Source organism: Gigantopelta aegis, chromosome 12 (genome assembly GCF_016097555.1).
Source record: "Gigantopelta aegis isolate Gae_Host chromosome 12, Gae_host_genome, whole genome shotgun sequence".
Taxonomy (NCBI): Eukaryota; Metazoa; Mollusca; class Gastropoda; order Neomphalida; family Peltospiridae; genus Gigantopelta; species Gigantopelta aegis.
In genome coordinates this window covers 6,807,007-6,819,820 of record NC_054710.1, presented here as the reverse complement: position 1 = coordinate 6,819,820, position 12,814 = coordinate 6,807,007, and the positions used below count along the sequence as shown (strand labels likewise).

General features: G+C 39.0%; 1 protein-coding gene across 1 annotated transcript in view; it reads left to right on the top strand.

Annotated features, from left to right (window-relative positions):
* Positions 1–12,074, top strand: part of LOC121386879 — a 36,540-nt gene extending 24,466 nt beyond the window's left edge. Inside the window, exons 3-5 of the mRNA XM_041517911.1 lie at positions 1,474–1,737; positions 8,084–8,198; positions 10,089–12,074. Coding sequence (XP_041373845.1) covers positions 1,474–1,737; positions 8,084–8,198; positions 10,089–10,168 — 459 coding nt within the window. The 3' untranslated portion in view covers positions 10,169–12,074. The remainder of the gene's footprint in view (positions 1–1,473; positions 1,738–8,083; positions 8,199–10,088) is intronic.
* Positions 12,075–12,814: the final 740 nt, after the last annotated feature.

Sequence of the window (12,814 nt, the reverse complement as noted above, 5' to 3'; positions counted from 1 at the left end):
AACCTTAAATTTGGGCAAAAACAAACAGGATATTCAGTCAAAATTATCTGGCCTGAAACCTTTTCACAATGTTTTTCCATCATTTTACCCATAATTATATTGGTTGTAGTCCATGTAAAAAAAATGGATAGTGATTCATTTGCAACCTTATATAGGTGTTTGGTAATAATGCTAATATGAATAAATGTTGATATCCAGATTCGTGCATTTTTCATTTCATTCGGGCAAAAACCAGCCTGCAACAGGACCTGATACGCCTATGATTGAATCATTGTTTCTGCTGTATTTCTGTTCTGATATTACTCTTGGTTTCTTGCTATTGTTTCAATTAAAGTAATTTTTCTCCCTCCCATATGGGGTTCGGCTCTCCCCCCAAATTTTTTTTTTTTGTAGGGGGGGGGGGGGGGCAGGCTGGCTTTCCTGCCCGAATTAAACGAAAATGCCATCGAATCTGGGAAAAAAAATCATTTACATCATATTAACATTACACACGAACAAAGCTATATAGGCGTTTGCAACATAAATTACTACGCATTGTTTACATGAAACTAATTTTTGAGGGTCCCTAATGTTGGGAACAAATGATAAAAAGTGATCGTCTCGAATTAACACATTTTGCCCGAATCATATTCTGTATCATTTTTGCCCGAATTTTCCCGTCATTTTGCCATATGCTTGCCACCGGTTACATTACAGGGCTATAAGACATGGAGGGAAAACAAAAGTCGAATGTGTGGAATGCAATACCAGTACAATGGCATGAATTTGCATCCATGTTCAGTGCTGGAATTAAGATGCATAAATTATAATGCTATTTTACTTTATTCCTTAGTCTCGTTATCATCTAGTACTCGAGGGTTAAACCTCGACCCGGACCAGAGTACGCGAGTGCAATATTTTGGACTCATAGAGGCCATATTTGCTTCCTTTTGGACAAAAGTATTTATTAAACAACTGTCTGGTTGAGTTTATTTTTGCTTATTATTTTCCTACCTGTCCAACTGGATGGGACTATAGGTTTCATCTTCATTCTAATGCTTTTCAGGAATTCTTTTTCACAATGCCTCACAATATTGAGTTAAAATGTGTATTTATCATATTTATCTATCGTGTACTATTGCATATCAAGGTGGACTTTCATTGCGATTTATGTATAGGGGAATGTCAGAGTAACTTCATTCCTGAAAAATAATGGAGATGATTCCCCTACTTAAAATACACCACTAAATAATAATTTTATGTGAATATATGTTAGTATGGAGTTTAACACCAATGATTTTGGTGGGTTAATTAAGTAGGGTTTCATCTCTTCATTACTGAAAAATAATGGCGCGTTGAGACAATACTGTGACGTCAAAGGTGTATTTTAAGGCCCTTGAACTCAGGAGTTAGGAAAATCAGTTGGGCCCTGAAGTAGGGAACATTTATTGTTTCAGCAGTACGGTCAAAATATAGTTGTTGTTATTATTTAAGGAGAATGGAAATATTGTGGACAGTTTTGCCGAGCGTGTTCTTGCTGCACAATTTGAAAGCCTGTTCGAAGTTGCCTGTCCCATACCAGTGCACAGATCGAAGCGGTCGGCGCTGGGAGCTACAGCTGAAGAGAAGGCCCGCGCTTACTATGTGTCGGTGTCCAACAACGGGGTTGCGTACAGTGAGGAGAAGATTATCGTCATCTACAACTCAACCTGTCAGACGTGTACTCTCTCTGGCACATCTGTCAGTTGCGTCATTTCGGTAAGCAGTTTCATTAATGAATCCAGGGTGGGGGTGGGGGGGGTGAGGGATCAGACATGTACATATGTTAATTGCCAGGGTGGGGGAATGGGGGATCAGACATATACATATGTTAATTGCGTCATTTCGGTAAGCAGTTTCTTTAATGATACCAGGGTGGGGTGGGGGGTGGGGGATCAGACATGTACATATGTTAATTGCGTCATTTCGGTAAGCAGTTTCATTAATGAATCCAGGTGGGGGGGGGGGGGATAAGGGATCAGACAGGTACATATGTTAATTGCGTCATTTTGGTAAGCAGTTTCATTAATGAATCCAGGGTGGGGGTGGGGGGTGAGGGATCAGACATGTACATATACTCTTCAAAAAAAGAAACGCAAAAGGGTACAAATGGGTTATAACTCCGATTTTATGTTTCCTACCGGTTCATGCTTTGTGAATATAAGGTCATTGCATGTCCCAAACACATTCCCACGGTTACATTCGATAAAACGCAGCTACTGTACAATAAAGTTCCAAAATGTGAATATTCGCAAAAACGCAGCCACGTGCAAACCATGTCACCACTGCACGTGCAACATGAACACCGACAGTATAAAAGTGCAGGGTGTTCGCTTGCCTGGCCTCTGTATCTGGCCGACAGTTGACAATCCAGGACATGCCACGTCTCAGTGAACCGCAGAGAAACAATGCCATCGGCCGACTAGACGCAGGCGAATCCAGAACGGCCGTTGCCAGGGCATTCCATGTGTCCCCAAGCACCATCTCCAGACTGTGGGACCGTTACCAGCAACATGGATCAACACGCGACCTCCCTAGATCGGTCGACCACGGGTCACTACCCCGGGCAGGACCGCTACATCCGGGTACGCCACCTTCGGGAACGATTGACTACTGCCACCTCCACAGCCGCAGCAATACCAGGTTTGCGCAGGATATCCGACCAGACCGTACGGAACCGCCTACGTGAGGTAGGAATTCGTGCCAGACGTCCAGTTCGAGGTGTCATCTTAACACCACAACACCGTCGACTCCGACTGCAGTGGTGCCAGATTCATCGACAATGGCCTCAACTGCGATGGAGACAGGTGTGGTTCAGTGACGAGTCCCGATTTCTGCTCCGACGTCATGATGGAAGATGTCGCGTGTATAGGCGTCGTGGTGAACGTTATGCGGCAAACTGCGTGCAGGAAGTGGACAGATTCGGTGGTGGGGGTAGTGTCATGGTGTGGGCAGCCATCTCATACACTGGCAGAACTGACCTGGTCAACGTGCAGGGCAACCTGAATGCACAGGGCTACATTGACCAGATCCTCCGGCCACACATCGTTCCAGTTATGGCCAACGCCAACGCAGTGTTCCAACATGACAACGCCAGGCCTCACACAGCACGTCTCACAACGGCTTTCCTACAGAACCACACAAATTAATGTCCTTCCTTGGCCATCGATATCACCGGATTTGAACCCAATTGAGCATCTATGGGACGAGTTGGACCGACGCCTCCGACAGCGACAACCACAGCCCCAGACCCTGCCCGAGCTGGCAGCAGCCTTGCAGGCCGAGTGGGCCACCATCCCCCGGGACGTCATCCGTACTCTGGTTGCTTCAATGGGAAGGCGGTGCCAGGCAGTTGTCAACACACGCGGAGGCCACACCCGATATTGACTCCAGATGACCTTGACCTTGGTGGTGTGTCCTATCACTTACTCACAATGGACTAGAGTGAATTGTGAACAATCCTGCAACATTTGGTAATTATCGGACTCACCATTCAATAATTAAATCAATTCTCCAAATGTTACGACAATGTGGTTTTGCGTTTCTTCTTTTGAAGAGTATATGTTAATTGCATCATTTCGGTAAGCAGTTTCATTAATGAATCCAGAGTGGTGGGTGAGGAATCAGACATGTACATATGTTAATTGCGTCATTTCGGTAAGCAGTTTCATTAATGAATCCAGGGTGGGGAGTGGGGGGTGGGGGATCAGACATGTACATATGTTGATTGAATCATTTTGGTAAGCACTTTCATAAACGGATCCATAGAGGGGGTGGGTGGGGGTGGGGTCACACGTGTACACTGTCTGGCACGTTTGTCAATTGTATCATTTCGGTAAGCAGTTTCATTGATGGATCCATAGAGGGGATGGGTGGGGGTGGGGTCACACGTGTATACTGTCTGGCACGTTTGTCAATTGTATCATTTCGGTAAGCAGTTTCATTGATGGATCCATAGAGGGGATGGGTGGGGGTGGGGTCACACGTGTACACTGTCTGGCACATTTGTCAATTGTATCATTTCGGTAAGCAGTTTCATTGATGGATCCATAGAGGGGATGGGTGGGGGTGGGGTCACACGTGTATACTGTCTGGCACGTTTGTCAATTGTATCATTTCGGTAAGCAGTTTCATTGATGGATCCCATAGAGGGGATGGGTGGGGGTGGGGTCACACGTGTACACTGTCTGGCACATTTGTCAATTGTATCATTTCGGTAAGCAGTTTCATTGATGGATCCATAGAGGGGATGGGTGGGGGTGGGGTCACACGTGTACACTGTCTGGCACGTTTGTCAATTTTGTCATTTTGGTAAGTACTAGCTGTACCTTCATGGTTTCTGTCAGAAGGTATGCAGCAGGCTTCTGAAAATTACGACAGCAATATATAGTTTCGTTTGTGCGTCGCTCGTGTAAATATAGTTTGCGTAACCCATTTTTTTTTTTTATTACATCATTTGCAAGTTCATGATGGGTTACGTAAAAACGAAAAGAGTTTCCTGAATTTGGTTTTGCATAACCTAGAAATGGTTTACGCAAATTTTCAATTCTCAGAGGCCAGTTTTGGGTAAAACTACATACCCGAAAGTCTTAGAAATTAATGGGGACATATTTTAGTAAGTACTAGTTGTACCTTCAGGGTGTCTGCCACAGGGTATGCATGGTAAAACTACATACCCGAAAGTCTTGGAAATTAATGGGGACATATTTTAGTAAGTACTAGTTGTACCTTCAGGGAGTCTGCCACAGGGTATGCATGGTAAAACTACATACCCGAAAGTCTTGGAAATTAATGGGGACATATTTTAGCAAGTACTAGTTGTACCTTCAGGGTGTCTGCCAGAGGGTATGTTGGGTAAAATTACGTACCAGAGTCTTGGAAATTAATGGGGACATATTTTAGTAAGTACTAGTTGTACTTTCAGGGTGTCTGCCAGAGGGTATGCATGGTAAAACTACATACCCGAAAGTCTTGGAAATTAATGGGGACATATTTTAGTAAGTACTAGTTGTACCTTCAGGGTGTCTGCCAGAGGGTATGCATGGTAAAATTACATACCAGAGTCTTGGAAATTAATGGGGACATATTTTAGCAAGTACTAGTTGTACCTTCAGGGTGTCTGCCAGAGGGTATGCATGGTAAAATTACATACCCGAGTCTTGGAAATTAATGGGGAGATATTTTAATAAGTGCTAGTGGTACCTTTAGGGTGTCTGCCAGAGGGTATGCATGGTAAAACTACGTACCCGAAAGTCTTGGAAATTAATGGGGACATATTTTAGTAAGTACTAGTTGTACTTTCAGGGTGTCTGCCAGAGGGTATGCATGGTAAAACTACGTACCCAAAAGTCTTGGAAATTAATGGGGACATATTTTAGTAAGTACTAGTGGTACCTTTAGGGTGTCTGCCAGAGGGTATGCATGGTAAAACTACGTACCCAAAAGTCTTGGAAATTAATGGGGACATATTTTAGTAAGTACTAGTTGTACTTTCAGGGTGTCTGCCAGAGGGTATGCATGGTAAAACTACGTACCCGAAAGTCTTGGAAATTAATGGGGACATATTTTAGCAAGTACTAGTTGTACCTTCAGGGTGTCTGCCAGAGTGTATGCATGGTAAAATTACATACCAGAGTCTTGGAAATTAATGGGGACATATTTTAATAAGTGCTAGTGGTACCTTTAGGGTGTCTGCCAGAGGGTATGCATGGTAAAACTACGTACCCGAAAGTCTTGGAAATTAATGGGGACATATTTTAGTAAGTACTAGTTGTACCTTTAGGGTGTCTGCCAGAGGGTATGCATGGTAAAACTACGTACCCGAAAGTCTTGGAAATTAATGGGGACATATTTTAGTAAGTACTAGTTGTACTTTCAGGGTGTCTGCCAGAGGGTATGCATGGTAAAATTACGTACCCAAACATCTTGGAAATTAATAGGGACATATTTTAGTATGTACTAGTTGTACCTTCAGGGTGTCTGCCAGAGGGTATGCATAGTAAAATTATGTACCCTACAATCTTGGAAATTAATTGATACACATTTTAGTAAGCTGGTTAAAATTATGTATTCTATAATCTTGGAAATTAATTGATACACATTTTAGTAAGCTGGTTAAAATTATGTACCCTACAATCTTGGTAATTAATTGATACACATTTTAGTAAGCTGGTTAAAATTATGTATCCTACAATCTTGGAAATTAATTGATATACATTTTAGTAAGTACTACCCGTAGCTGTACCTTCACTATGTCTGCCAGAGGGTACGCAGGGTAAACTTAATGCATACATTTTTGTAATTTTTAGAAATATTATATAGTAAATCCCTACTAATGATCACCCCGGTTCTAAGACCAACCCACTATCAAGACCAATATTTTAAAGACCGGAACATTTCTTTATTATTTTCTAGTAAAACTACCCTGGTATTAAGACCACCCTGCTATTACAGATTACGACCAGTAAAGTCGGACTCAATGGTCGTTTTCCGTGCATTTTGACCCCACAAATGCGACCACAACATTTACTTGTTATGTCACATGAGTGACAAACAAAATGTAATGTGGTAAAATCTGGCGTAGTTGTCCACGCTATGGTGTTAAAGTTAAATGCAGGTATACACGTATGTGTTACTCAAACTAGTAAATAAATAGTCTTATATTTATTTAGTTGGAAAGACAAATGTATTACTTCCGAACTAGGAAATAATTTAGAGAATACTCAATGACCTACGAGGCAATACCGTTTATCTCACCAAAGGCTCGTGAAGGACAACATCAATTCACTCATGCACAATAAACGGTATTGCTTCGAGGCCAAAGGCTCGTGAATGACAACATCAATTCACTCGTGCACGATAAACGGTGTTGCCGAGTAGTGAGTGGGGTATTCTGTTTATTACCCATTTTCAATATTTATAATTTTATAGATGATTTTCGAACGATTACATTAGCAAGTTGAGAACAAGAGGCAGCGTTGTGTCATAGCTATAACCTACATGTATGTATCGCTGATGTCGTAAGTTAGTTGACATGACTTCCACCATGGATTGGAAACTATTCTTACACAACACAATTAACTGTCAATAGGGAAGCACTGTTTATGACGTCAAAACTTATCTAGGGTTAAAAAAAAACCCAAAACAAACAATTATTTCTCTAGGGAAAGATCACTTTTCTTTCTCCACTCCTCTCTGCCCATATGGACCGGCCTCAGTGGTGTCATGGTTAGGCCATCGGCCTACGGGCTGGTAGGTACTAGGTTCGGATCCCAGTCGAGGCATGGGGTTTTTAATCCAGATACCGACTCCAACCCCTGAGTGAGTGCTCTGCAAGGCTCATTGGGTAGGTGTAAATCACTTGCACCGACCAGTGATCCATAACTGGTTCAACAAAGGCTATGGTTTGTGCTATCCTGCCTGTGGGAAGCGCAAATAAAAGATCCCTTGCTGCCTGTCATAAAAGAGTAGCCTATGTGGCGACAGCGGGTTTCCTCTAAAAAAAACAGTGTCAGAATGTCCATATGTTTAACGTCCAATAGCCGATTATAAGATTAAAAATCAATGTGCTCTAGTGGCGTCGTTAAATAAAACAAACTTAACTTTATTCTGCCCATATGGGTAATAAAGTTAATTTCTGGAAGGTACAGCACACATTTGTTTTATTATATAACTTGCACACATGTAACATGTTTTTATGAAAGCAAATGCCATACCATCCTAGTACTTTATTTTTCACAGAAATTGACAACGATTAGCTGCAATCAGTCAAGTTTGTTTTACCTTTGCTGCAGAAGATCCAATTAAGGTTCAATCATGCTGTCCTGGACACACCACAGCTATATCGGCTATCTGTCCAGGACAGTGGATTAGTTGTTAGTAGTCAGTGCTTAGTAAGAGAGAAGAGGGTTGAGTGGTCTTACACCTACCCATAGAGTCGTTAAATCTCGCTCTGGGTGGGAGCCGGTACCAGGTTGCGAACCCTGTATGTATGATGGCTTAACCACGACACCGCCGAGGCTGGTAAAACAGTGATAAATCGGTGCTTTGATTATTGTCTTTGCAGGAGGATTATTGCACGCTAGGTACTATGTGCATTCCAAAGGGTGGCAGGTATCCATACGAGGCTTGTCTGGTGTGTGACATTAACGGGAAGACAAAAACTTGGCAGGACGATCCTAGTAAGTTTCCAGTCCAGAGGGACGTAGTTAGTGTGGTTCTAACTCCAATAATATGTGTTGGCAATACTAGTGTTTTTAATTTAAAATTTGAAGGAATGTAGGAAGTCTGCTTCTTTCTACGTCCGAATATTTTTGCATACCCTATATTATATCCTATAACTTGTGGCATCATATGTTTCAACCGTTTCTCAACCGAAAGAGTGCAACAAATGGACACACAGACCAAAAATGTATAACCTACCGTACTTACTAAATCCCGATTGAAGTACTTGCATCATTATTAACAAAATAAATATTTCAACAACAACCTTAAAAAACATATCCCTGCCATGATAAAGGGACATTCCTGAGTTTGCTGCATTGTAAGATGTTTCCGACTTATAAAATATTTCTACTATTAAACTTACATATTAAATATATTTTCTTGTTTAGAATATCAGTGTCTGTATATATTCAATGTGTTTCTGGTCGTCTTAATATTTGTAAGAAGCCCAAACTGGATTTTATCTTCAAATAATTTCGTATGTACGAAAAATTATGATTTAGTAAATAAAATTAAATATAACCTAGTACAAATATTTGAACGATCAGAAACACATTTAATATACAGCCACTTTATTTTATGCAGAAAAAGTATATTTGATATATAATTAGATTCATTCATGTCCAGGACAATGGGTTAGTTGTTAGTTGGTTAGTGGTTAGTGAGAGAGAAGATGGTGTAGTGGCCTTACACCTACCCACTGAGCCGTTAAGAACTCGCTCTGGGTTGGAGCCAGTAACTGGCTGTGAACCCGGTACCTACCAGCCTGTAGTCCGATGGACATTAAGTCAATACTTTTCTTAATGTGCAGGGCGAGTTGCTTCCCTCTAGCAAATTTAAAATGAGGGCAATTTTTTTATGTTGTTGTTGAAATATGTATTTTGTTAATAATGATGCATGTCGGGACTTAGTGAGTACGGTAGGTTATACATTTTTGGTTGGTGTGTCCATTTGTTGCACTATTTCGGCTGAGAAACGGTTGAAACATGGGTACCACAAGTTTTGAATACCAGCTATACATAGGGTACTGTATGTAAAAATATTCGGACGTAGAAAGAAGCAATCTGATTAAAATTAGCTCTACTGGGTCTAGCCAGTAGATCTAACAGCATTGCGTGGACTCACATGTCCAGGTGACATTTCATCTATAAATAACAATTTAAATATCGACCAATTACACTTCGCCTTTTATACCGTTATTCGGAGCAAACAAATTCTAAAAATATCGGGCGAGACTATTTATGCAATTGGCGAACTTGTTGGTCTATTTCAGCATTGAAAAAACAGGGGGAAAAGTGTAGTATTAAACTCTGGATTGTATACTAGTATAAACAGGTTTTATGGCTATACCATCACGGGTTTTTTTCCCGTCTTGAAACGAATTTTATATAAACTTTTATATTGAAATTAGTTTCCGGCATACTTCGTAATTCACCCAAATCATTTTATATACCCTCGGCATGTGTAGTTATTCGTTTGCAACCTTATATAGCTGTTTGGCAGTGATGCTAATATTAATAAATGTTGTTATCCAGATTCGCACATTTTTGTTTAATTTGGGCAAAAACCAGCCTCCTCTCTCCCCCCCCCCCCCCCCCCCCCCCCCCCCCCCCCCCCCCCCCCCCCTTACAAAAATGGGAGCCTGTATGCCTGTGCTTCTACAGAGTGAAAAATCCCCAAATGCACTGTTTGGTAGGTGCTCATAAAAGATGGAAAAAAATGTAGCAGGTTTCCTCGCTAAGACTATATGTAAAAATTACCAAATGTTTAATATCCAATGGCCGATAATAAAAAAAATAATGTGCTCTAGTGGTGTCGTTAAAACTTTATTTTTGTTCTATTTTCAGCCTGCAGAAGCTGTATGAACACTTCGCTTATGTGGGTCTTGCTAATGTTTCCAGCATTCATCATGCAGTGCATTTTTTGAAATGTCGTTCTTAGCAATGGATTGATGTGTGCGGAAATCGGACAGCATTGCAACATGTCGACAACATTGGATTACATCTGTGACTTAAAATTCTGTTTGGTTTAATTGAGACTTCTCTCTTTATACACAGGGCTTCTAGAATTTTTTTTAAATCCACTAGTGATGGGATCAGTGATTCACTAGCCCTAAAATACTTTAAGTTAATACAATTTTACTAAATAATAGTAATAAGCAGACATTATGTCACCTAAAGATGGAGATCGAGCTTAAAAACACTAACATTGTGATTGGGAGTGGGTCAGGATATTCATATTTACAAAATAAACTTAATTGCAACATTTAAATTGAATTGTACATATTATGATTTTTTTGTATCTCTAGCTTGAAGGCATACTGTCACAGATTTAAGCACCTTATTTCTCAGGCCATGTAATAGGTCAATGGTCTGCGACAATATGCCTTTAACATCATACAGTTGGTTTTGGTTTTAGTGTGGGTGTTTTTGTATTACAAACACTTTACTAAGTTTGACTTTACTTTTCACTTAATTTGTGCAAATTTTCTTATATATTTTAGTACCTGGCAGATTTAATACACCTACAAAAAAAAAGAAGGAAAAAAAAGAGAAAAAGGCTTACCATTTGCCAATTGCGAAAATTGGAAAACTTTATTTTAATTTGACAAAATAATTTCAAGTAATAATTGATATTTTGTTAGAAAACAACTAAGTTTCCATAAATTTTTTAAAGTTTAATTTGGTGCAATTTTATGCTCACCCAGAGCTAGACAACAGATTTTTGCCATATTTATATAATTGAAATTTACTTTTTATATATATATATATATATAAATGTGCTGTAAATAAAAATAGATACGGTACATGTAGGTTGTGTAATGTGGTGGTGGTGGGTTGTTTTCTGGTTGGTTTGGTTGGGGTTTTTTTGTTGTTGTTTGTTTTGCATTGTTTTTGTTGTTTGTTTGGTTGTTTTTTCAACTACATATTAATTAAAAAATACATTGGAAAAAAATAATATGGTTGACCCATTTTTAGATGGGCTGGGTTCCTGTAAACGCAAATTTTTAGAAACAACAAGGTCTTTTTATTATTAAATATTGAGAGAAATAAGGCCCACTAAATCCGCGATTGAGTGCCTTTAAAACTAAAGTCATTGTGTTTGTTTTAATTCAGACTTTACACGAGCAGGCTGAATTTAGAAATATAGTATCACTGCTTTTTAAAAATTACATTAATCATTTACATTTAAATTGAATTGTACATATTATGATTTTTTATATGTCTAAATTTACACAATACAAATGGTTTTGGTTTCAGACATTTTACTTATATAATGAGTGATTCTATGCTATCAAATACTACAAGAAATGTATTCTTTCGTACAAAATACGTTTACCTATGTGCTTATATACTGTATTGTTTTTAGTGTCCGGATGTGTGTATTTTTGTACTGCAAACACTTTACTAAGTTTGACTTTACTTTTATTAACTTTAATTAGTGCAAATTTTCTTATATATTTTAGTACCCGGTAGATTTAATACACCTACAAAAAAAGAAAAGAAAAAAAAGGCTTACCATTTGCCAATTGCGAATGTTAGAAAACAATTGGAAAATTTTATTTTAATTTGATAAAATAATTTCAAGTAGTAATTGATATTTTGTTAGAAAACAACTAAGTTTCCATAAATAATTTAAAGTTTAATTTGGTGCAATTTTATGCTCACCCAGAGCTAGACAACAGATTTTTGCCATATTTATATAACTGAAATTTACTTTTTTATATATATATAGAGAATACTAAACGAGTCCCCGTGAGAGACCGTTTATATTACAACGAGTGTTTTTTCGATCGTACATCACGAGCGGAAGCGAGTGATGTACGATCGACAACACACGAGTTGTAATATAAACGGTCTCTCACGGGGACGAGTATAGTATTCTATTTATTACAACGCGCTACATTATTAATTTGAGTCGCCAAATATATTTTTTGTCTCTCACTAAACAGGACACTGAACGTAAACAAAACAGCGGAGTGATTCAGAGCGCATAACCCTTCTTTGCCTATGCACTCTTTTTATACTATTAAAGTATTTATACTTTCGCAATGTCATAGAGTCCCTCCATCCCAAAAATAAAAATAATTAAAACAAATAACACACACTAGTAATAAACAGCTGTAAATTGTAAAGCATGTGTATACTAAAAAGCAAACAAATACACAGGAATTGAAATAATTAGTTTTGAATTTGAATGACGTCTGTATTCCAATGACGTCACTTTGCATCTCCTTACAATAACTATAAATTGGGTACATGACGTTTCCGTTTTAAGAATGCTGGAAATATTTCAGTGCAAAATTGCTATTGATTTTTTTTTTTTTGAACAACACACCTGAATGTGTTTGAAGAAAATCTTGTGATTAAATCATTGTACCTTTTACTAAATATGGCTTTCAAGTGAAATTACGGTAAGATATGCTACATTTATTATGTACAAAGCCAAAACAAGGGTGCGAAAAGTGATCGGAGGTCATGACCTCTCAAAAAGCATATCTCACATTGTGGGATATGAAAAATCTCTCACGGGTATCTCCGTCACCGCGGTGTAATAAATATATATAAATGTG